This window comes from Bombus vosnesenskii, unplaced genomic scaffold (assembly GCF_011952255.1).
Source record: "Bombus vosnesenskii isolate JDL3184/JDL3185 unplaced genomic scaffold, Bvos_JDL3184-5_v1.1 scf7180000013311, whole genome shotgun sequence".
NCBI lineage: Eukaryota > Metazoa > Arthropoda > Insecta > Hymenoptera > Apidae > Bombus > Bombus vosnesenskii.
In genome coordinates, this window is record NW_022882959.1 from 223,465 (window position 1) to 247,579 (window position 24,115).

At 39.0% G+C, this 24,115-nt stretch overlaps 1 protein-coding gene and 1 long non-coding RNA gene across 7 annotated transcripts; one reads left to right on the top strand and one right to left on the bottom strand.

Moving 5' to 3' along the window:
• The first annotated feature begins 74 nt into the window (after window positions 1-74).
• LOC117234995 (C-terminal-binding protein) lies at window positions 75-23,763 on the top strand. Of its 6 annotated transcripts, none has more exons than XM_033496602.1 (8): window positions 75-457; window positions 17,663-18,106; window positions 18,225-18,512; window positions 18,600-18,788; window positions 18,940-19,029; window positions 19,226-19,382; window positions 20,218-20,395; window positions 20,741-23,763. In XM_033496602.1, exons 2-8 carry the CDS (start codon window positions 17,909-17,911, stop codon window positions 21,072-21,074), a joined length of 1,434 nt encoding a protein of 477 aa, XP_033352493.1. In that variant the 5' UTR covers window positions 75-457; window positions 17,663-17,908; the 3' UTR covers window positions 21,075-23,763. The 6 variants fall into 6 exon arrangements, with proteins under 6 accessions (XP_033352493.1, XP_033352497.1, XP_033352498.1 ...); XM_033496606.1 differs by having other exon boundaries at window positions 19,226-19,367; XM_033496607.1 differs by lacking the exon at window positions 20,741-23,763 and adding an exon at window positions 20,577-20,734.
• LOC117234998 lies at window positions 15,188-16,404 on the bottom strand. Its single transcript, XR_004493598.1, has 3 exons — window positions 16,033-16,404; window positions 15,574-15,951; window positions 15,188-15,501 (listed from the first exon to the last, which is right to left on the bottom strand). It is a non-coding gene; the product is annotated as an uncharacterized LOC117234998 (long non-coding RNA).
• Window positions 23,764-24,115: the final 352 nt, after the last annotated feature.

Consider the following 24,115-nt stretch of genomic DNA (forward strand, 5'->3'; position numbering starts at 1 on the left):
CTTCGAAAAGGATCGGTGATATTCGGGTATGTTCGGCCGGTGACGGAGAGCATCGGTGGCGCGCGCGAGTCACTCGGATGGCCGGGGGCCGCCATTTTCCTCCAGCGAGGGAGACAGTCGCGAACGTAGTTCCGCGCATTGTCGACCAATTTTTTCGTCGAATCGAGAGATTTTCGGTAAGAACTGGGGCGTCGGGCGGGCGCGTGTGACCCCAGAGCCCGTATCCGAGCGAGTATCGTTCCACGGGAGGCTCGAAGTCACCCGTGGACGCCGCGAGAACCGTGTGAATTGTAATACAGAGTCAAGGCGCCGCGCTTATACCCCCGATCGAGACACAATCGTAAGAACGCCGTGTGAGAGAGTGAATAGTTTGGTGATCGCAGTGTAGCCGGTGAAAATACACGAGTACCCAGGAGTACCGTGGACCAAGGAATACTGGGAGAATCGCCTCCGACAGGTTAGTCAGTGTTTTTCTCACGTAGATCGCGCCGCCGAGAGGCTCGGTATACGCCGTGTGCGTCGCTCGCGCGGCCCCTGGTGTGCACGGTGCATGCGTGCACACACGCACCGGAGAAAATTCCGCGGGTTCGTGCGTGTGTATTTGTATGCGTTTCTATCTTCCGTCTCTACTCTGAACGTACCAATACAGTGCATACATAGTTCTTCGTTTAACCGTCCCACCGTCTCTCTATATGTATATGGCGAATGTATGACACTTAGTGTGCGAGTGTGCTGGAGTAGTGTGATATGGCGGGAGACGCCGCGCCAGCAACGGCCACGCGCCTTTCTTTTTATTCAGCCCTCCGCTCTCGCCACTGGCCCGATTATTCTATCTTTTCTCCTCTTTGTACCCATACTTTTCTACTCTTAAAAACTTGTACAGAGTTTTCGACTCGTGCCTCGCAAAACCCGAACTATTCGACACTTAAATACTTTCTTTTCCATTGAATTGTGTGTAATCGTATCTTGACGTTGACCTTCGGCAACGCTTCAACCTTTCCGATGAAACGTTACATGTTCGTGTTTCTCACATTTCCCTCGGTATTACTTATTTGTATGTATAGACGCGTAACATCCTTTACTATAATATGCAAGTTCATTACAATATGTTAATTTTTCGAGTAGGATTCCAATGGGTAATTAAACGTCTTATCTGTTTTATCACGACACGTAAGGAGTATAATAACGGTGCTTGTTCGAAATAAATCTGCACCGGTTAAATTACCGCGTGGAACGAATCGTACGATTTTCCTTCGATTTATGGTTACGCTATAAAACGCACGTGCGAACCAGGCGAATTTTCTGACATATCAGACGAGTATGAAAATTGTTATGAATTATTACTAGGTGGCAGCACTTTGCGCTGTATGCTTTGAAATTTCATTTATGAAAAGAAACATTCGCAGGGAATTTTCAATCTTCGTCCATCTGTGTATGCACAGGTACTTACGCGTATCTGAGAACTCGGTCGAATCAAGTTCGCGTGATGTTCCCTCTTTACATTTTAATAAATCACGTTACTGGAAATGTTTGATTTGCCGTTCGAAGAGCATGTCGGAGGAGCGAAATGTCTATGGTGCAGTACAGTCTGATGTAAATCATTTATTCTGCTAAGTGTACGTATCATGCGACTGACCGCCATTTGGATAGACGCTTCTAGAATATCATTCATTTGTATCTCTCGCTCCTTCCGTCGACAGCCTGTCTTCTCCATATCTATTTATCTCGTGATATACACCATATTAATGTGTTTTGCGTTTTTCACGCGAGAGACTTACATACGCACACGCTCGCTATCCCAGAGAATTTTCTTAAGCGAGAACATAATTTAGGAACGCGTTTACACGCGTCGCTAATTATCGCACCACGTTCGTGCTACAAATTAGCATCCTCCTCAGAGTTCGAGCGAACTTTTGCGAAAACGATTATCATTCGTGCTTGTGGGTGACACCGCGAACGCACTTAGTGGTTCTCAACTTTTTCCGTTCTGTTTCCTGGTGTCCCGCTGTTGTCGCGTGAATCTTTTATACGTGTTCGTGCAACCCGCATCCTTTGATTGATTTGATATATCGCTTGCTTCTCTTACAATACAATGTTTTAGTGTTCACAACTAATGTAACGAACTTAATTAATTTTAAAAGTTTGTCGATCTTTTCCATCTATCCTCAATTTTTTAATTAGCTTTAGTCGTTTCTTTTACCATTTTCTAATTTAAAAAAGAAAAAGTTTTTCTTAATTTTGTGAAGTAACGGAAAGTAGATACGATAAAAAAGAATAATCGTGTTATTTTATTTCTTTTTTGAGAAAGATTATAATACGAACACCAATTAAGTATTAATTATATTGGTCCTTCCGTGGTTTAATAACTTGATAAAATTTTTGCAATTATTATTTATTAAAAAATAATATACAAAAGGGATATTTATAAATTAAAAATGACATAACCACGAAGTTTACATAATTGGATTTTCGTGCATGCATAAGTGAAGTTGAAAAATATTTTGTAACATAATCAATGCCACTTACACTTCAACTTCAACACACGCACTGGTTTGGTTTTTCCACGAGTTCGATGTTCTTGTCTGGACTTGGTTAACAAGCTTCCGTTCGAAACGATAAAGCATGCTAACGACCTACTAATCTGAAATGCGTAGGGTTCGAACGACTGCAAAATATTAGAAGCGTGACATCGCGTTTTCCGATGAGAAACAACACCTAACAGTGTAATAATAATATTATACAAACAAAATGAACACGATGAAAGAAGAAAAAGGGAAGAGAATGATGGGGAATGAAAGAAATACTTTTTGGTGTTTGTGTGTACTGTAATGTGAAATACAAAATGTAGAAATGAAATGTAGAATGCGAAAGTAGTGGAAAATTTCGGTATGTACGCATAGTTCGATGGCTAATAGCAAGTCTTACAGGACGTCGGCGCCAAACGGTATGTTGGATTGCGTAACTTTCGCCGAATTTAACGCGAATATGGAACGAACGCGTCGCGTACGTTTCCCTTATTTCGTTTCACCGCGCCGGTGCGCGCGCCACATGCACGGGTAACTTATTCATCGTTGATTGTGTCGGTATTTAAACGAGCTCCTGTTCTGGCCTTACGTAATTTGCTGAACGCGGAGAGCAGCGGGTATACACGCGCTCGGTTGCTTATTCAGCGATGTTGTGACCTGTATTCACGTCGCGACACTTCTGTTTCTTTTTACTAGAAACCCACTCACGGCTGGCCGTGTGTATGCGCGCGGCATCGCGCGTATATTTACGTTTTCCTCGTTGGCGCCGCGTAAATCCATCTCCTGCAATCGTCCAGGAGAAAGGAAACGGGAAGGCGTTATCCTTCGAGAAAGTTAAGTCGTTCTCAGTTTAACGAAGGAGGTCGGTTTTCGCGCCACCGTCACTGACCAATCGCGTTTTTCCTTTATTTAGGCCCTCTCGGTTCCCAAGAATATCTTTGCTGTCCGCCTAACGTCTCCCTTTCTTTTTCTGCGTTCTCTTTGCTAATTGTCTGACAATTCGTACATCACGATATATATTTATTCTAATATATATATATATATAGTATTTATTATGACAGAATGTTACTTTGTAAATATCGACTATAATTCGGTTGTTTGGTTTCGTCAAGTAGTAGATCGATAGTAGTCTTCTTAATGCTTGTTAACCGACGGTTGGACATAATCGGGTCATATATCGCGTTCAATTCGGTTAAGGAATATGTCGCGCGTTACGGGTCGTGGGACGGTGCGTGGCTTAGAATTTTTCTTGCCATTTGGTTTACTATTTATCGATGATGATTCATGGTTCATAGTGAACCACGAGGTCGTCGGAAGAATGAATTTGTTATTGTTTGTTCCAGACTCGGGTCGCACAGAAAGATACGTATGTTGCGATTATGTATCGCTCGAAAGCAACGTCATGTCATCTCCTAAACACGAAACTATCCGGTTAAATGTGCGACGCTGTCACTTTCTTTTTACAAAACTATCTAACTATAGTTACCTCTTATTAAGCATCCGAAATAAGAGCAACGTTTCAAGCGTTTGTGAAATTTGTTTGATTATTGTTGCCTGTTTGTCGTATTGGCGTGTCGTATAACGCGCGCGCTCAGCTAAATCAGTTCGTTACACGACTTGCATAGTCTTCGATGGGATACAGATGCGTCGCAGGAACACGTACCTATGTGCCTCTTCAGAAATGTTATCGCCTGCACTGATAATGGCGCGATAATGCGAAAAATGAACGAGTGTGGTATTTTCGAATCTTAAATTGCTCGAACGTTTGTAGTTAAATTAGAAGTACCGTTACGGATAATCGATTTCCGATTTTTTTCCTTTTTAACGCAGCGATGGCTATTATTTTCATCGAAGGATAAACATTTATTTGGAAAATAAAAGTTTCAAAAAAATAAAACGTGCGGACAAGTATAAACAAGGATGCACGAGCGAAGTTTGTGTAGGCTTTGTTCTCTGTCGTCGCTCTTCCGTCATTTTTTGTCGCGTAATTAAAGCGTGAAATCGCCACGACGAGGAACGGGAGGAGAGATGACGAAAGCTGGCCAGATAAAGAGAGAGATAGCAGGATCGTCGAGAGGGGGGAGGAAAAAAGTGTCCCTGTCTCGTACGAGGCTCGGGTGGAACCAAACCGCGGCGGTTATTATCGATCTCTCGGCATCGTTACACTTCGTCCGGGATCCGTACAAGTGCGGTAAAAGGCACGAGAGAGTGGTTACGTCGATTGTCCACGGGCTGCAGAGAGAAGCGGCGCTCTACAGGCTGTTTCTAAAATAAACGACCAAAGCTTTTCGAGTGCGTTTTGTTTACCTTCACGATGGGGGACAGATCCCACGTTCACAGCCGCGGAAGTGACTTTTTTTTTTATAGGTCGTAGTCATTTTTTGTTCGTTACAGGGATTTTTCTGATTTAGAAGAAAAACATACTGAATTTCTTTTTATAAAATCACTGTGAATACTTACTTGTATTCCCGAATGTATGTCCCGAATTCGTTTAACGAGTTGAATAGAGTATAATTTTAGCTAGTCGTTTACTAAATACTCGTTTATAAAAATATTGATGACAAGTACCTAGTCATGATAACAAAATATTTGTTGATATTTATGAAAGTGGTTTACAAACAATTAAGGACAATTTACCTTATCTTACAGAATGTATTTTGGGGTTACCTATATTACATGGACATGATAGGAATATGTGACCTCAGTTGACAAGGTGAAACTGACCTTGAAATATCTGTGATTAATAGTCATTGAAAAATCTCAAATAACTTTAATCTGGCCTACCACACCTAATCATACATAACTTATCTGCATTATAGTTACTCCGATTAGATTATTAACGGGTGCTGGTTAAGATCCAATTATGTGAATATATTATTTGTAGTCTCATTCACGAAGGTAGTTAAAGTTGTTCGTTTACACTGCTATCGTCGCCAATGTTCAAATTACATCCTAGTTTCGCGTGACAGAATTCAAAGTAGCTTGAGAACGTGCGAGAAGTTTTCTGTTAGGAAAGAAAACCATTTCTAACCGTTAACGGTGAATACTTATTTCAATTTTAAACGCTTGCAAACTAGCCAGCTATCCTTGCAAACCTCTGTCGCAAACAAAAGACAGCCATAACTCGAAAGGGAGTATTTCCCCTCCGTGTCCATGGGATCTTTTCCCATCCTCAAGGTGAACATCGTTAAGGCCCCCAGGAATTGGCTTAAACGAGAAATACAACTTATCGGATGACTACAATTACACAAAGCTTATGGGCATACCTATTTATATATTGTCATTCGAACTTTCCTCCAAGTTGTCTTCCAAGAGATACTACTTATGTAAGGAAGTGAGGTAACTGTAAAAATCATAGAGTGTGCATGTAACGTTAAATTAGCATTGCATCGGTTTAATAAAATTGAAAAATACAGATTATATGTTTTATATGGATACTTACCTTAATATGAATTTAAAAATAAAGCTCGACGAACTATTTTACATTAACAAAAATGACAATGGATATTTATTCTATTTTTTAATCATAAAATTTTAGAAATTTTATTAGAAGTAATCAGATTATCCTATTAGATCCGAAATGCTTTTCTCTCTTTTAGAACACCCTATATACATAAATGTATCGTCAAGTCAAAACACGTACGTATCGTTTAAACGATTAGCGTAGTAGTCTCTGTTCTATAGTAAGCACGAACAGTTCATCTTGTCCCGTTATGGACGAAACGTTTATGGTAGTGTAGTAGTATACACATCCAAAATTTGTTCGCTCATTTTAGAAGCGCTGTATATATCCGATCGTCCCGTAGAAATTTCAATGTAACAGCCTAAGTGGCATGTGGATGAGCGCACGACAAAGAGGGAAAGGGAGAGCGAAAGAACGGTCTGGTCGGTTGTAACAGGTGCCCCCACCCGTTCTCTTGTTGCCCTTACTCTCCTCGCCTCGATGCCTCTCTTCTCCCGCAGCACTGTTCTCTTCAGGTTTGCCCTGTTCATCCTGTGTGTATATCTTATAACGTTTCCTATCTTCTTTCTCTTCGTCGTTACTTAGCCTCTTTTATGTAAGGCTAGCAAACTGACCTGACTCAACTATTGGGTATGCTATACTTCTCTCAGGGGAGAGAGACGAGCTATAGGTTTCTCCTCCTCTTTTCGGTTTCGTCGCTCAAGTTTCGTCGAGCATGAGGACGAGGCTTTCCGTTAGATGTCGTGTAATCAAAAATCTGCACGATAGAGGGCACGTTTTTCGCCGTTTCCTGCCAGTTGTATGCGATTCGGACAGATAGTAATTTTACCGGATATGTTGACTTGAAGCTTTTCATTACAATTGTATTCATGTAGAAGGATGATAACTTGTCTGATAGTATCATATGCATTGAATATATGAGTGTTTTCTTAATTTCAGCACGATTGAAAAGAACATAGAAATACTATTTATAAATTAGTCAATTAAAAGAGGTATTTTCATTTAGGATATTAGAGCGCAGAAACCTACAGAAAGAGAAACGTTTATAAATCCGAGATTGGACCCAATGGCATTTTTTTCTCCACTACTAAGTGCCCCGGTATCGCTCGTAAATGGTATTCGATAGATACTAGAGCGTGTCGTACAGATTCGAGAAAAAGATATATGACAATTTCTATGCGAGCAGCCAGCGGAACGTTGGAAACTGTTTCGTATGCACCCTGATTTCTTTTCGTCATGGGCCGCTTCTTCTTGTACAAATAATCGAGAATAGGGAAAAGCGTAATTACTGCTATGCTATTCAGGCTACAGGCAATCGATTTCTACAGTGCCTGTACAATGGAATGAAAATATAGATATTGCTATTCGTTTCTGCCAGTCTTGCGGAAAACGGACATGGATAGCTATAATAATAGATAAATGCACATGTATTACGTAAATAACGTGGAACAATGCGTCTGGAACACGCAAAAGAAACGACGTCATTGATCATACTTGCAACAAATTGGTTATTTGTAATCGTGCAAATACGTCCCATATATTCTAATACGCATTTAAGGATTATTACCAATGTTTCTTCTTCAAATTATCGACTATGCTTTAGTATTTAATCATTTAGATCACTCAGATATCGAGATGTAATTGGTTAGATAGTAACGGACGCGTATCATGTATCTCCGTATTCATTGCTCAGTCAAAGAAGGTCCCCACAGTACGCTGTACATAACTACGGTCGTTGGAATATCTTCCAGTAAATTGACCAAGCTAAATATACTATACGCGTATATACCTGGAAATGTCTGAAATACTTCAGATTACAGGAATCGCGCTATAAACGAGATAAAACAAATAGAGATACGGCTGCTACGTGAATATTGGATAGTGGTGGTGGTGGTGGAGAAAAGGTGTGGATGGTTCGAAAGAAATATACAAAGTTAAGAAAACGAAACTCGTCGTTGTCGTCATTGAGGTGATGTAGTCCGAACGTGAAGTACGACCCTAGGATAATGGGGGTAGCACATCGCCATTGTAAACAGACTTGGAAGCAGTAAGCAGCTCCGGGATTTAGTTCGATGTGTCGGAGGATGGGGACAGCGGGAGGTGGTTGGGCGAGACGGGGAGTCTGACGGTTGGGATGAGGAAAGCCGGAGAGTAGGGTGCCAAAGCGGGGCGAGGGTGAGAGGGGACGTGTCGTGAAGAGAGGGGCAGACTGTCGAGGGTGGGAAGTTGCCGAGACATCGATCGGGCCGGCCATTGCTTGCCACACTCCACTACTAGGAGTCAAGATGCCATATCCACTACGAGGAACTAAACTCCATGAAACTACTCTCTGCCGCTCTCTACGCACTTGTCCTAACCCGCTGTAACTCTGTATAGGTGTGCGCCGCGCGCGCATAGGTCGAGCTGACGCGACGAACGTTGGGGACGATCACACAGCAGAAAGAGAAAGGGGCAGGGAGGGCAGAGAGAGAGAGAGAGAGAGAGAGATAGAGAGAGAGACAACGGGAAAGGAGGCAAAAGAGCGACGGGGAAGACACGAGAAGCAAGTTTTATGTCCTCTGCGTACGTATTACGTAGCAAGCACGCACGTAGGTGTACATGGGCACATCCACGAGAAAATAAGTGTACGCGGGACTCACTCATCGGTGCTGCTGCTGCTGCTGCTGCTGCTTCCATGCTGGTGAATCGCGCGCATAGAGGAGAGAGAGAAAATCGTTTGTATATACTTGCGGCCCCGTGAGGTCGCTTTTATACGCGTACTCTCTCACATACTTGAGCCGTTCTCGGACGTTCTTACGCGGGGACGCCAGCGAGCGTGAAGTAAGTTATAAATTGGCCGCTCTAATACGTGGACGAACTTGTTCTCCATGTAACCGTTGCGCCTAATGGGTTATAGGTCATTACGCTTCGCTAATGGATTATCATTTCTCTAGGAGTTATTAGTCCTTCCTTGCTCGATTGATTTGAGATATTGTGCTAATCAACGCGTCGAGCGCGTACAATATACATAGATATATGTGTGTAAGTATTGTGTATTTCTCCGAACGATGTGTTCTTTAGATTATCGTGCCTCTAGAAATCATTCGTTTCGCTGGATAGATCTCGCATGGGAAAATTTTGTCCTGACTGCGTTCGCGCTCAAATTAATTTAATATCTCGCTAAGTTTCTTCTTAACTAGAATTAGAACTACGAGGTTCTCAGCCCGAACCGGTTTCTTTGGAAATCTTGTCGTCGATTCGCTGAACTTCGCTGGATTTTCTTCAACGTATTTACGATAATAATGATTACTACCGAGCCTGTTCCTTTTCATTTTTTCTCTTGTATTTTTAATATATCCAGTGAAGCATAGTATGTAGTAGCAGCGTATGGAAGGTTTTACGAACAACTTTCTTTGTTTCTTTGGAAGTGATTTATTCCGTGAAGCGCGTCTAGAATGGGCGCGGAAACAATAAGAAAAGTTGTCGCGGTTTATGTGGAAAATTCTGATTCAGAGCGGAAGAGGATATAGGGAACCGTGAAGAAGGAGGGGTTGGCGAAGTCGACGGAGTGTATGTAACTTTGAAACTCAACAAGGGTATATTCATCGCGTTCCCCTACCCATGAATAGAAGGAGACACGAGCTGGCACATGTCTTCAGCCGCACTGGCATTGTTCTTTTTATGTATGCTTCTTGATCGAGTCCTTCTTAACCCGACCGCGCGGTGCAGCGGTGAGGCAGAGTTATGCGAATGGATGGATCTCTCGTACAAGAGATGCCGTAACAATTCTTTGCATCGTAATACTCGAACGGACCGCGATCGCGCGCGCGCACGGTCAGATCTGATTTAACGTCACTCGTCGGCCGGCATGGAGACCGGCTTAAAGGGATGTTAAACGGATGTTAAACGGTTTTGAGAAGCGTTCCGTGTGCTCGAGTCGTTCCACTCGCCACCTGTCGGCCTCTCTCTGTCTTCAAGGTTTCAGATATGAATGCAACGAATGTGTGTAGTGACTCGACACGAGTCCGTGCTCTTGTACTTTCTCCCACGTACACTCTGTTGCACGCTTTTGCTCTGTAGGTTATTACTGGTTGAAAGTTTGAAGCGACGAACGATTGTACCGTCAGTTTACCGTCGTTGCTCCTATTATCGCTTTTGTTCAACGAACGTAACTGGCGACGCCTTTTGTCAGTGGCTAATTAAAAGTTTCCACCAACTTGGGAATCTTTAACGCTGAATTTTTCTGCTATCGCCGTTGTTCCTTTTGCGCGAACACGAACCGCGCGGCGCTTGAATGGATCCGTAACTCCTGCCGAGGAATAGTTTGCCAAGGTAAACGCCCAGGGACGATGCTGAAACGTAGCGAGCCAAATGTTTTCCAAGTTGACTCGCACAAACTCGAATACTACTCGCGCGAGCCGGGATGAGTCACTGGGTGAGCCGATTTGACTGTCACGGTGCAAAGGCAGCAAGTTATTAATGCGTGCACCTATATCGATCAGTGTTGTAAAAGAGGAGGCAGACACGGAGGTTCGTGCTTCGAGCGCACTTTGCATGTGCATCGACATTTGCAGAACCGAGTGCGATTTCAAGGCCGACGCGGCGAATGAATTTACAGAGTTCAACCATTTCTTGTTTATCTTGTTTTCTTATTGCTTTTTCTTTCCTATTTTCTTTTCCTTTCCTTAGTTATTCTGCTTTCTCTCGATCTTTTTTATTTTGCTAAAATTTTCGAAAAGTCACACTAGGGCTAATTTACAAATCCTTTTAGTTTTACGAAGAGAAGTAAGAAAATAATCGTTTTAGTATGTTACAAGAGCAAATATTAAATGAATTAACGGTACGGAAAAATTAGTCTTAACTTTGAAATAATTCGAGATGATTCATAGATATATAGTAATACTTCATGAATTGAATTTACATACTAAATAAGTATGTAAAAAAATATCGCGTGAACATAAGCGGTATATACAATAATTTATAAGCTGTCGTTATTAAGAAAAACGTTAGGAGTAATTAAAATGCTACCGTATTTTCTTTCAAACATTATCAACTAACTGATTTATTGGTATTGTCATAAATTATTGAAATAAGGATTTAATCTATTTTCTTTGACGAAGAATCAGTTAATTCAATATGATGGAGCAAGAACCATTTCAAAAATTTTCCACATAAATATATACATACTACATTCGATTTAACGCGTAGATATGTATGTCCTACGAAGTATTATCTTTCATTTCTATGAATCATCATACGTATCTTATGATCTTCAAATATATTATCTGTTTACTTAAAGATTTCTACCTACATAATCTCGTTATCAAATTATTATAAATAAATTATCTCACTTCTACTACTTTAAATAAGACGATTCTTGCGTATTTCCAGTTGCATTTTCGAAATTTGTAAAAAATTTAAATTAAAAAGATAAAAGAAATTTTAATCCATGTAATAGCGTACAATTGTATAGCGTTCTCTAATAATTTCGCATTCTACATTCAAATGAATAGCAAGTGCCTTCTCTTGCTATTACAATAATTTAGTAATGATATACTTAATATATGTAATGTCAAAGATCGATATAATTTACTAGTTAATAATACTAATAAACTACTAATTGTTAATATTAGTATATTGACAAGTAATGAGTTGTTTGTTACAAGCTTTCACTGCACAAACAATTTTTACAATTCTATGTCGAATAATTTGCTAAGTTCGTTTGTAGAATTTTGCTTGTTTTACTATTTTATTAGACTTGTTATCCAAGAGAATTTATTAGCGAGAGCATTGATAACTTGCAAGTCGCGATTGGTAAAATTTTGCTGATAATATTAGTTCAGTAGTGCAAGAAGTACCAGGAAATAAGGTTTGCGTAACGTCGAAACCATTTACAATTAAAACGCAAATACAGTTAAAACGCCTAAATACGAAACTGCTTCTTTTCCACGTCTGAATAATTTTTTGCTCCAAAAAATTATTGGCGCAGGAAAGTTCTTTCCCTCCGTTTGGCCAGGAGAACGGTCGTAACTTCTTTTCAAACTATGTACATACATACATGAACCCTGAAAGCTAAACCTCTTCGTAAGTACCGACTCGACCGGTTTCTTTTTTGCTCTGGCGTACCATCAAAGGAGGGACAGTACGCGGTTGATGCTGACTGGTGTCTGTTACAAAACGATGCTTACAAGCTCCTATACACGTACGTACGCGAAGAAAGGCAACGATGAACGCAAGCGAAACTCGCGCTTTCCTTGGAATCTCGTAAACTTCGTCTTGGAATTTCGATCGTTGCCTGCCACTCTGGCCGCGGGAGGGGGCAGAGTTCTCAGGGAAGTGGGAGAAACATCTTTCTTCCTGAAACGTTTCGTCGAAGTTTACAGGCTTTACCTAGCTGTTTCCAAGTCACTTTTACTTTTGACCATTTTCACGTGAAATTTTATACTGTGTTTTGAAATCTTTAACCGGTAGCGAAGGAATTCAATTTATAAATAATTACTGACCTTGAACTCTTATGCAGAAATATTACAAGAAATAATCACAAAGACTTATATCTAATAAAGCGTATCTTTTCAAAATGTTTAATCTTTTAACGATTCATGTAATAATCTTAATTTTATATATACACCATACATATGAATCTCATGTATTGATCGTATTGATAATAGTCGTACGAAAAGGATGTCTTAATTACGTCATTTAAATTTAACACCTCAAACTTTATATCCATGCGAAAGCTCAACAATTTATGCAAATCATCTTAAGAGCGACACTCTTAAGAACGGGCACATGAAACTGCTAAATTTTCTTCAAACACTCACAGCTCGAGGGAATATAAGCTCTGAAAAAAGAAGTCTTGCCCCTCGTATCCGCATCCGCGTGTACATACGTGAAAACGTCTCGTTCCAGCTGCAAAATGGATGGCCTGGGTCTGGGCCTAAATGGTTAGGCCGCAGATTGACGCGACCGGTGCACGGAGAGAGAGAGAGAGAGAGAGAGAGAGAGAGTAGCACAGAAGGCAAACGAGAGTGACACCGGTCGCGCGCGGGTCGATGCCAATCGATCGTCACGGCGAAACATCGTGACGAAAGTTTGCGGAAAAATGATAATTCCAAAACACATTGCTTATTCGTGGAGCAGCACCGTAGGAATGGATATAGAAGGAAGGAAGGAAGAATGGCCAAGACAGTAGGAAGCACGGGCGCGAGACGAAGGGAGAGACAGAGAAAGGGAGAAGGCACACGGCAGGAAAAGGAGAGAGGAGAGAGGATGGAGAGCAAGCCAGGCAGAGGCAGGCAGGCAACCAGGCTGGCAGGGCAGGCGTTGGAGAACCGAAGTTTCGCTTTAGGAGCGGAGAACTTAACTGAGTTAACTTTGCTGCCGAACCAAACTTTCCGCCAACTTTAAGTAGTCGCCTCTCCTCTTCTCCTTCTCCCTTTCCTCCTTCCCTTCCTGCCTTTCTACACTCATGGCCGTTCGCTCGTTGCCCGCTGGAGAGACGAACGTGGAGGCGGAAGGTACCAGAGCAACAGCCCCTCTCTTTACCCCTTTGCCGACCATTTCGTTGTGCCCAAGGATGAGAATGCCCGAACGCCGACACCGATACTCGTCATCATAATTGGACAAGTTTCTTCTGCTCCTTTCTCCATTCTAGTACTCGACAGATTTTTTACTGTTCTCTCTTTCACACACACACACACACACACGCACGCACACCACCCCGTTTGCTTTGCTCTTTTTCGTTTTCGTTCGTTTTTTACATTTACAACTTAGAACAAACTCTCGCTCTCTTTTCAGGCACGGGTATTTATTTAAGCGTCTGTTGTTCGTTGCGCAGAGTACAACCGATTTTTGTTTCTACAAAGAGGAGGCCGCGTTGTCCTGTTTCACGATGGCTCGCAGATGGCGCGTCGATTTTTATCATCGTAATTGGACGAGTATCTTCTTTCGTGTTCTTTATTCTTATTTCGTCATTTGAACGAATTCCTTGTTTCGTTTGCATTTATCGATAAACATATATTGTTACAAGGAAAATTTATTCTTTGCAACGTGAAGATTGACTTTGGTTTTTGGTTAATTATGTTAAAATGAAATTTCTGAGCATGTAGAGGAATTTTTTAAAAATTGATATTGATTTGTAACTGATAAATTTACGTGTGCATAATATACCGGATATATCCAAGAGACACGAGAGAAGTTAAAATATATATATATTCCTTCATTTAGAACAGTAATTAAAATAATGACGTGATTTGTGTTTAAAACTGACCTAAAATACGTATCTATTGGTGCTAACAATACATCGCTTTAAGAAGGTTTCCACGATGCCATATGCGTCATTATAACGAATGTTATCGCTAGTGCACTTTCCTAATAGACTTGTTTATTTTTAGCTCTCTATCAATGAGCATTCCTAACACCGAATTTCAAATAATAAAGATTTTGTTATACCGAAATGGTTTGATTCTAATTAACTCCTTATGCATATTAATAGAAATATTTATCACGGAATATTTAACACATCCGTCCTTTATAATATCGTTATATTGTATGACTTCAAGAAACAAGAATAAAAGATGCATGCACGTATCTTTTACAAATATATTAACACTCTTATTATATAATAACAGAAATCTGTGCTCAAAGTAAACATATAATGTAACTTAGCTTGACTTGCGATTAGTTAAATTTAAACTTAAGGATAATGCAATTCTTAATTAATTAATAGCTATATCTCCTTTTGTCTAATTACATATTCATAAGACGTGGCCGTATTCTTGAACGTTCACGCTGAAAAAGTTTCGTAGCGATCGTATTATTAATGAACCTTTGACTTAATTTATGGGATCCTTCTTGAATCTCAATACACCTCCTCTCCTTGCCGGTCGATATAAAAAAATTTGCCGCGATTATTATCGCATTGAAGTCGTTTGAATTTCACGTGTCACTAGCAAAAACCTAGTCACCTCTCCGCGCGGTAAGTTTTGAAACAAACTTTACTTTATCGTGGCTCGATTGTAGGAAGGGAGAGAGTTGGCAGGACGAGCTTCCCTCCCACCAACGGTTCTCCGCCAAGTAAAGTTGCTCCCAGGTTAGACAATAATTGGATAACTTCGCCCTCATAGCTCCCCATCCCACCGGCAGCTTCGTTGCCCCACCCTTGCTCTGCTTTTCCCCTCTCCTCCCTCATCTCCCTCACCAACCTCACCATCCCCCTTCCTCTCCGTCACCCTTCATCGTTGTATCTGTAACTCGAAAAACTCTGTTGCACACTGAGATTAAGCTAAAGGGTTGAATTCGACCGCTTAGTCGAAACGTTCGTTCTAAAAGCTCGATGAATTTTTAACTCGTTCTGGAATATCTTTCGATAACTTTTGAGAAGCTTTCATTGCTGTAAGGAACATTGACAAGCGAACCTTATAAGTTGTAAACATTACATACAAGGTGATGCGTGGCTCCTCTAAGTACTTTGTTAATTGATAAAATTTTAACAAAACTTTATTTTATAATACAAATTTATATCATAAAAATCATCTAGAAAACAATAAAAAAAAAAGATAGATTTGAATTAAAGTTAGATCTTGTAATATTTGTTTATTTGCTTACTCGTAAATGCGAGGAGGAAGTAAAGATTATAACTAACATAGTAACATTGGGTATATTTCATCATCGTAATCATTTATTCATGCGCGGAACTGTATAATAAATAAAAATGTTCTTTCGGAGCGCACTTCCTCGATACATTGCTCCTCCATGTTACGAACTGTACGTGTATTACGTATGATATACGTTGCCAGCTGTCGAACAAGGGCTTAATCTCGCTTCCTTGCCTCTCCTCCTTTTGATGATATGAGCTTGCATTTTCGCTGAGTTGGCACAACATGTGCCCAAGTCAAAGTGCTTGGGTTTGCACTCTACGTTAGTATCGCATCCTCGCTTTCGCTGAGGCCAGCAGCGATCTCATTTTGTAGCCTTCTCTGCGGACTGTGTTTCCGATTGCTTGTGTGTATTGACCCACAGATTAAACATTCTTAATGTGTATCATTTATCTTATATTAACCTTACCACATAGAATGTTTCTGCTACGGCGGGCCAACTACTATAAACTCACTGAACAAATCTCTGCGAGCACTTGTAACAAACGAGATCTCAATCTGTGTCGTTGAGTGTCAATGAAAAAGCTGAATGAGAAAAATAGTTGACATAACAGGCTAGAAAATTAGCATTATGGATTTCTATTTATTAACGCGCTCTGAAAATTAATTGTAGGGTATGACGATAAGTGTATGATTGTTCGCAATTTCTTTAGTATAAAGCAGTTAAAGTAATGTAGAATTTTCTATTTCCGAACAGAGAAGAGAAGGTTGTTTGAATTGTAGTTCATCAGAGAATATTCTGTAGTACTACACGGAAGTAGTACTAGTCTAGGTTATACCAATTGTCAAGAATACCATATTGAAGTACTTTGAAGAAAGTTTGGTTCATTTTTGATGATCTTGGTTAATTGTCGTGTGGTGACGGCGTCTGACGAGGGCGCCACGTGTCAGTTTCTCTACTTTCTTATGGAACTTCGCTGGTTCAGCATTTTTCCGTTCCGCCATATAAAAGCACCGGGTACTAAATCGACTCTTATCGAACATATTTTCTGTTTTCGTATAGTTGCTTGCGTATTGATCATATTAGTAGATACCAAGATTCTGAGAACTGGAATTTATGAGTTACTAAGCAGTTAATCGGACATTAAGCGTGCAAATGCATCATGATTGGTTTACAATTGCTGCCGAAAATGGGCTGAAAACGTCGACCCACTAACCAAAGCCAGGCATTCTATTATCAGTTCCAAAAACATTTGCCCCAGCTAGTAATTTCGTTCTCGATACATGGTGTGTCCTGTGCAATAATTTTTACCGCTGTCTCACACCGAAGTGTAGAAAGTTCATACGCATTTTTGTTTGACATAACACCGACGTTATATTCTTGAAACTTCTTATATTTTCCAAGCGCTTCTATCACTGTTCTGGACACGCGTACTGCGCAGGTTAAGCCGGCGCGTTTCAAGGTAACCTAAAACATTCGGTTTCGTACACGCTGTTAAGTGTTTCGCTTTCTGTAAAATAAAGTAATGCTAAATTTTCTCACTTAACTGAGTACCAATATCTTGCCGAACTATTCATTGCATGATATTACATCCGTGAGTGAAATATTCGCAACCATACATATCACATGGATTTCTTTTCTACGAAGAAATTCATGAAGGCGTCGAAATGTATGTTTATTGACCGAAGTTCGTACTTCATACGTATTGCGCTTTCTTTCTTAATATTTTAATTATTGAAGGTATAAATGTAATTGGCAACATTTTTTTTTTTTTTTTTTTTTTTTTAGAAATTTTACCCTAAATTTTATCTTTTTAATATGTATAATTTATACACCAAATATTATAAAATAAATTCTAATACAATTTAGTTTTGTTTACGTTAACTGCAAAATATGTACGTATAGTTGATTACTACGAAATGATAAATAATTTTAATTCATTATTATTACTTAGTGGACTTTGCATAAGCGATATTTTAATTACTGTATTGCAACATCATTACATTACATTAATAGACATATTATTATGTTATGTATATAAGTATGGCAGGTTTCAAATGATTTATATCTTAAATGATATTTTATTTGAAATTTTCAGGAGACGGTGTTCAACAAGTCGTGATGCGTTGGGGGTTCGGCGGTCCTTGTCCAAAAACCGACCAGAGATCAGTGTTAGAGAAGCAATTTGTGTGACAAAGCATAAAAGTGCAAAACTGTATTTTAAGATATACTCAGAGGCTTCCTTGTCAGTGGACTGTAGGACTTCCTTGGAAGAAAGCAGACATTCTTAGTGACACTGAAAGTACAAGTGAAAAATATAAAAATTGGGGGGGCTGTTTGACCGATGGACAAACGGAAGATGATGCCCAAACGCCCTCGAATGGATAGCCTGAGGGGTCCCATTGCAAATGGACCCATTCAGACACGACCATTAGTGGCTTTGTTAGATGGTCGAGACTGTTCTATTGAAATGCCGATTCTCAAAGATGTTGCAACAGTAGCCTTCTGTGATGCACAGTCGACATCAGAAATTCATGAAAAGGTATGTTATCTATCTATAATGTGTATTCTGTGTTATTAAAATTTCTTTTGATTAAGAAACATCTTTTATTTTATTATTTATAATAATTCATCGAGATGTTACTATAACCTTCCTGTAGGTATTAAATGAGGCAGTAGGTGCACTAATGTGGCACACTATAATTCTGACAAAGGAGGATCTCGAAAAATTTAAAACATTAAGAATCATTGTTAGAATTGGATCTGGGGTGGATAATATAGATGTCAAGGCAGCAGGGGAACTTGGTATCGCTGTGTGCAATGTGCCTGGATATGGTGTTGAAGAAGTAGCTGACACTACTCTTTGTCTTATTCTAAATTTATATCGACGTACATATTGGTTGGCAAACATGGTACGCGAAGGAAAGAAATTCACAGGTCCAGAACAGGTAAGAATTTTGAAATGTGCATAGTATATTTATTGCGCTACATAGCAAAAGTATTAAAAGTCCAATTTGATATTTGATGTCTCCTAGGTTAGGGAAGCTGCAACAGGATGTGCAAGGATACGGGGTGACACACTTGGTATAGTTGGGTTAGGCAGGATTGGTTCTGCAGTTGCCCTGCGTGCCAAAGCCTTCGGTTTCACTGTCATTTTTTATGATCCCTACCTACCAGACGGAATTGAAAAATCTCTTGGTCTTAACAGGGTCTACACATTACAGGTTTGATATCAATGTTGTTGTTGTTTTTCTTTCTTTTCTTTTTTTCTTTTTTTCGTTTGTTCCTTTTTTTTTCTTCTTCTTCTTTTTAAGGTAATAGCGTAGCAATCTCAGTTATACTCTATAAAACTTATAATTATATGATTTATTACAGGATTTGCTATTCCAGTCAGACTGTGTATCCTTGCATTGTACCTTGAACGAGCACAATCATCATCTTATTAATGAATTCACCATCAAACAGGTATTACAAATTTGAAGTTTTTTTTTTTTTTTTGTTTTTTTATAGGAAAATTTCTTTCCTTTTTGTAAATGTGTCTTGCAATAACAATGCAATATATAATGATACAGATAAACAACCTTGTTAAAGATTATTAATTATCTGCGATAAATTCTGTATTTTTTTTGTATTTTATTCACATTAACTTCTTGTATCGTAGATGAGACCTGGCGCTTTCTTAGTCAATACAGCAAGGGGTGGTCTGGTTGATGATGACGCTTTGGCCGCAGCGTTGAAACAAGGCAGAATTCGTGCAGCAGCACTTGATGTACACGAAAATGAGCCATACAATGTTTTTCAGGGTCAGTCATCGCAGTGTGAGTTTTATCTATCCATACCACCTAACCCCTCTCTCACGCAACTAACGTTTTCCTTCATCATCTTGATCCACCTTCTTCGCTATTGGATAATGTAAGCTCATGCAACTAAGGTAACGCTCAGAAGAAGAAAAAAGAAAAAGAAAGAGAAAAGAAAGAGAAAGAAAAAGGGAAATATTTAAGATATGCAAAATGTGAAATTTCAAATTTTCTTATGTATAGATAGTATAGAAAGAATATATTTTTACTCGTATCATAAATATAAATTATTGCAAGGTGTAGAAAAATCAGGTGTAGAATCAGGTATTTTTGTTTCATTGCACTCTTGATATACAGAAGAAACGAAAGGAGTTTTAAAAATTAAATATAATCGCTGATAACTGTGAGCAGTTGATGCAACATCCAACATAACCAACAACAAAACATATGTGCGCAAGAATATAATTACAGAGAGAAAATTGATAGCAGACAAGTATTGATATAAAGCACAATACCGAACAAATCGGATAATTATTATATTAGTATAATATTGAATATATTATTGTACGTTTTAAGATATCGTCTGCAAAAATGATTTTTTGAAACATTCTTATAATCCAATGCTCTGAAATGTTAATTACATGACGATATCTTAATGATTTATTAACATAGTACTATAGTGTATTCAATATTAATGAGTTCATTAATCAATCATGTATATTACTGTACATTGCTTATATATACAAATTTGATTTCGCTATTATTGGATTTGCTTAATGTGAAGCGCGCGCGTGAAAATTGATTCATGAATATTGAAGGGTTAGTAAAGTAGCGTATTTCTGTATGTGTTTTATAGGTCCTTTGAAAGACGCACCCAATCTATTGTGTACACCACATGCAGCGTTCTACAGCGATGCAAGCTGCACCGAACTGCGTGAGATGGCAGCCAGTGAGATACGAAGAGCTATTGTTGGTCGCATACCCGACTGCTTGCGAAACTGTGTGAACAAGGAATACTTCCTTTCTTCGACCGGGTAAGCTTCGTTCGTATGTTAAATAAAGAAAGTTCAGCTTAACTTAAAAAAGAAAAAAAAAAAAAAAGAAAAAGAAAAAGACATCAATAAAAAAAGAAATCAGCGTAGGGTATTACTTTTTTTTAGTATCGTTGCATTTGTTTCTCTTACACCGGGGAAAAAGATATCGTAATTTTTACAGAAACAGATTTTCAAGCAGATGTTAACTCGTATTACATGGAAAGAGAATCGAGTGTGTAAAGTAACGTGGTTAGAAGCGTTCGAACCTTTGGATTTCCTAAGATCGATTGGGCACTTTGTAAAAGGCATTTATCGAAGTGGCCAATTTCTTTTCGCTTTCTCCAGCAGCTACCCTGAGGGGATCAACGGCGGATACTATTCCGGGGGGCTGCCCGTTCAACAGGCGCATTCAACGACTCCTCACGATTCTGCACCCCCACCTCCTGGTGGGCATTCCGTCGTCGGCGGCGGTGGTGGTGGGGGTGGTGGCGGACCGAACTCCTCTGCAGGCGGTGCAGGCGCCGGGGGTCCTACAGGCCCCACGGGTCCAACGGTAGGCGGCGGTGGGGCTGGAGGCCCTACTTCAGCTCCTCCTACTGCTGGATTAACCGGTATACCACACAGCATAGTGAGCGAGCCTGACCCCCGGCCAAGCCCACCTGCACCGAGCCCTCGTTGACCTTGAACCCCCGACGTCCACTCCAGCACCACCCTCCGATCTAATTTCCCTTAGCCATTCACACACGACCTCCGACGACAAATGGCCGATTGACTAACGTGTGTCGTGCACGATGTGCCCCAGAAATCTGTCCGCTGCTTCCGACGAACTCGAGGGAATCCATCCTTGAGAAAGAGTGAAATGAGAGAACGGGGGGTAGGCGGGAAGAAAGAGCGAGAGAAAGAGCGAGAGAAAGAAAGAACAAAATGAAGAAGAAGAAAACGCAATGGAGAGAGTGAATGAGTAGGAGAGAAAGATCGAGGTTTGCCTTGCTTTGAATTGCTACTGTGCGTGCGTTTAAAACGTGTGTTCTCCGGAGTGTACACGTGTTTTACGTACGTATCGATGTAGAGTATGCATGGCATGTGTGAATGGCGCGCGCATGTATGATGAGCTTGAGTCTGCGTTTGGTGGACTCCTGGAATAGTGCATTTGATGTAACATTGTGACCAAACCAAATACAGTTGGGCAGTAATGATGACAGTTTATAAGATGTTGTGGCTAAAGGAGGAAATAACAAACGGTGGGTAAGAATTCTCTGTGTCGTAATTTTGTATAATTCACTTCATACTTAACTGTACGTGACTTTAGACAACACAAATGATGACATAAAGAAAAAGCAAATACAAGGAAAATGAAGTTTCATTGATTTTTTGTTTTTGTGTTTTGTATTCTGTTTTTATCAAAGTTTAGTCAAACTTTGGTCGATCAAGATTGGTAATTAGTTCCTCAGGCCCATGATCAGTTCTTCCTTTTATAATAGATACCTGCAGCATCGAGAAGTACATTGGCTAGTCATAGAGTACAAATCAAACATGGGTGAACATTACATCTGGCACACAGTTGAAAAGCATATTAATGAGTTTAGCCTAAATATCCTGTATAAGTTTTATCAATGATATTTCGCTTCCAGTTAAATAGGTTTAACGAGACGTAGGGAATAAACAATTTCAGAATTTCTTATTTCGTATTTGCATTAGTTCCATTTGTAATTTTTGCGCTACATAATAGTTTAGTATTCCATGAAAACATCTAATACTATAAATAAAAGAAAAACCTCCCTGTTCGATATAAATATATATACATATATATATACATACATACATACATATATATATATATATATATATATACTATATGTTTTAATCCTTCATATTCTTTCATTTCAAACATGAAACATGTTTTTAGCGAAGTCATGCATTATTTTGCCACACTGTATTTGGGTTCGCGCATGCTCTTTAGTTTTTGTTTCTAAATGAGAACCATACTCCCGAGAGCATATATATAAATATATAATTTGGCAACTTGAATAATTTTTACAAACTTTATTTCTTTCGTGGACGTTGTGACTCTCAGTGTTAGTATATTATATTGAAATGGAAAATGTAGTTGCTCACAGATACATTTTTATGTTTCACTTAAAGATCATGAAAATGCTGCGTGATAAAAGGAAATGAAAAAAAAAGAGAATACGAAGTCAGTAGTATATCTTACCTGTGGTAAAAGTGGCTAAAAGTAACGAAGGAAATTGTAAAGAAATATGTAACCGTTGGGGCATTCTCAAGCGTGTGGTACATCACTATGTTGTTGATAGTACTAAATAGAACTTGGTAAAATCGAATGCCTGATTTATTCATATTTTTAAATGTCGATTACCGATACAAACAGACGTATTTCAATTGCCTTACGATATATATGTATGATCAAAGTAAGGTTTGTTTGTCTTCACGCACCGATCGGTAAAACAAATTAAAAATGTATTGAGAAACTCAGTAAAAGGAGAGTGGTATTCGTGAGAAGGGAAGAAACTGTTCTTGATAATTGAAATTTTATAAATTCAGATTGTTCTAATTCTTCCAATTTTGTAAGTTTTCTTTTTATTTTACACGCGAAAATTTTGAAGTGCACATATAAGTGCAAGATTGTTTAAGTTGCAGAAATATGAACTTTAGGGTTAAATATGATTTTTGTATTGTACATTAAGAATGATAGCGAATGGAAGATATATTTTTGAATGGGACATGATATATGACTTTTGTAGATATAAAATTAGTTTCCTCCTTTTCACGAATGCTATTTACTGCTAAAAAAACTTATTGGTGACGATAGGATCAGCGCGGGTGTATAGTAAAACGAATTGCTTCAATAAACTGAGAAAAACGTGTCGTCTTTAATTTTTGTGGCATCTATTTTTGTACTTTTTTTCGAGTTACACTCATGAATGCCTTAACGTTCCGTAATTGAATGCAGCATCTTCATCCGAAGTGTTTAAATTCGTAAATAACGATAATAATAATAATAATAGGTAACATCGATAAGTGGCATTTTGATACAGAGTATTTTTGTGTTTTCTGAAAGGAACAAAAAACCACTTATTGTTTCAGAGAAGATAAACACCTATCGATTAGCGTTCTTTAAGTGAGTGAGATTGTGTACGGAAGAAAGAGAGAACGAAAGAACACACGAGCGAAAGGTAGTACGAACAGAGACAAGTTTTATTAATTGATAATTATAATATGATTAATTATTGTATTAAGTAAAGTAAAAATGCGATGTTACGAAAACTTGAATATATTATCGAAAGATGAATGATTAAAAGAAAAAAAAAACGAAAAAAAAGATGAAAGAAAGGACAAAATGGACAATTTTTTGAGAAAAAGATTATTAAAAACGATGATAATAATTAAATAAAAAAGAAAAAAGAGAAAAAAAATGAAGAATATGAAAAATCTATTTTAGAGACACACATATCTATTCGGTTGTTTTTTTTGTATCATTTCGTTTATCGGAGAGAAAGTAAAATTTATCGCGATGGTTAATCGTCGTCATGTATAATTGCGGATCGTCGTAATGGCGTTGGTTATTAATTTTAGACGCCATTTCGGAATTGTCGTGCGGTTGTAAAGAGCGTTCAACTCTCCAACACACTGCGTGTCCGTATTTCAAGAGGAGTGCAAATATTGTGAGAAGAAAAGTGATATATATATATATATATATATATA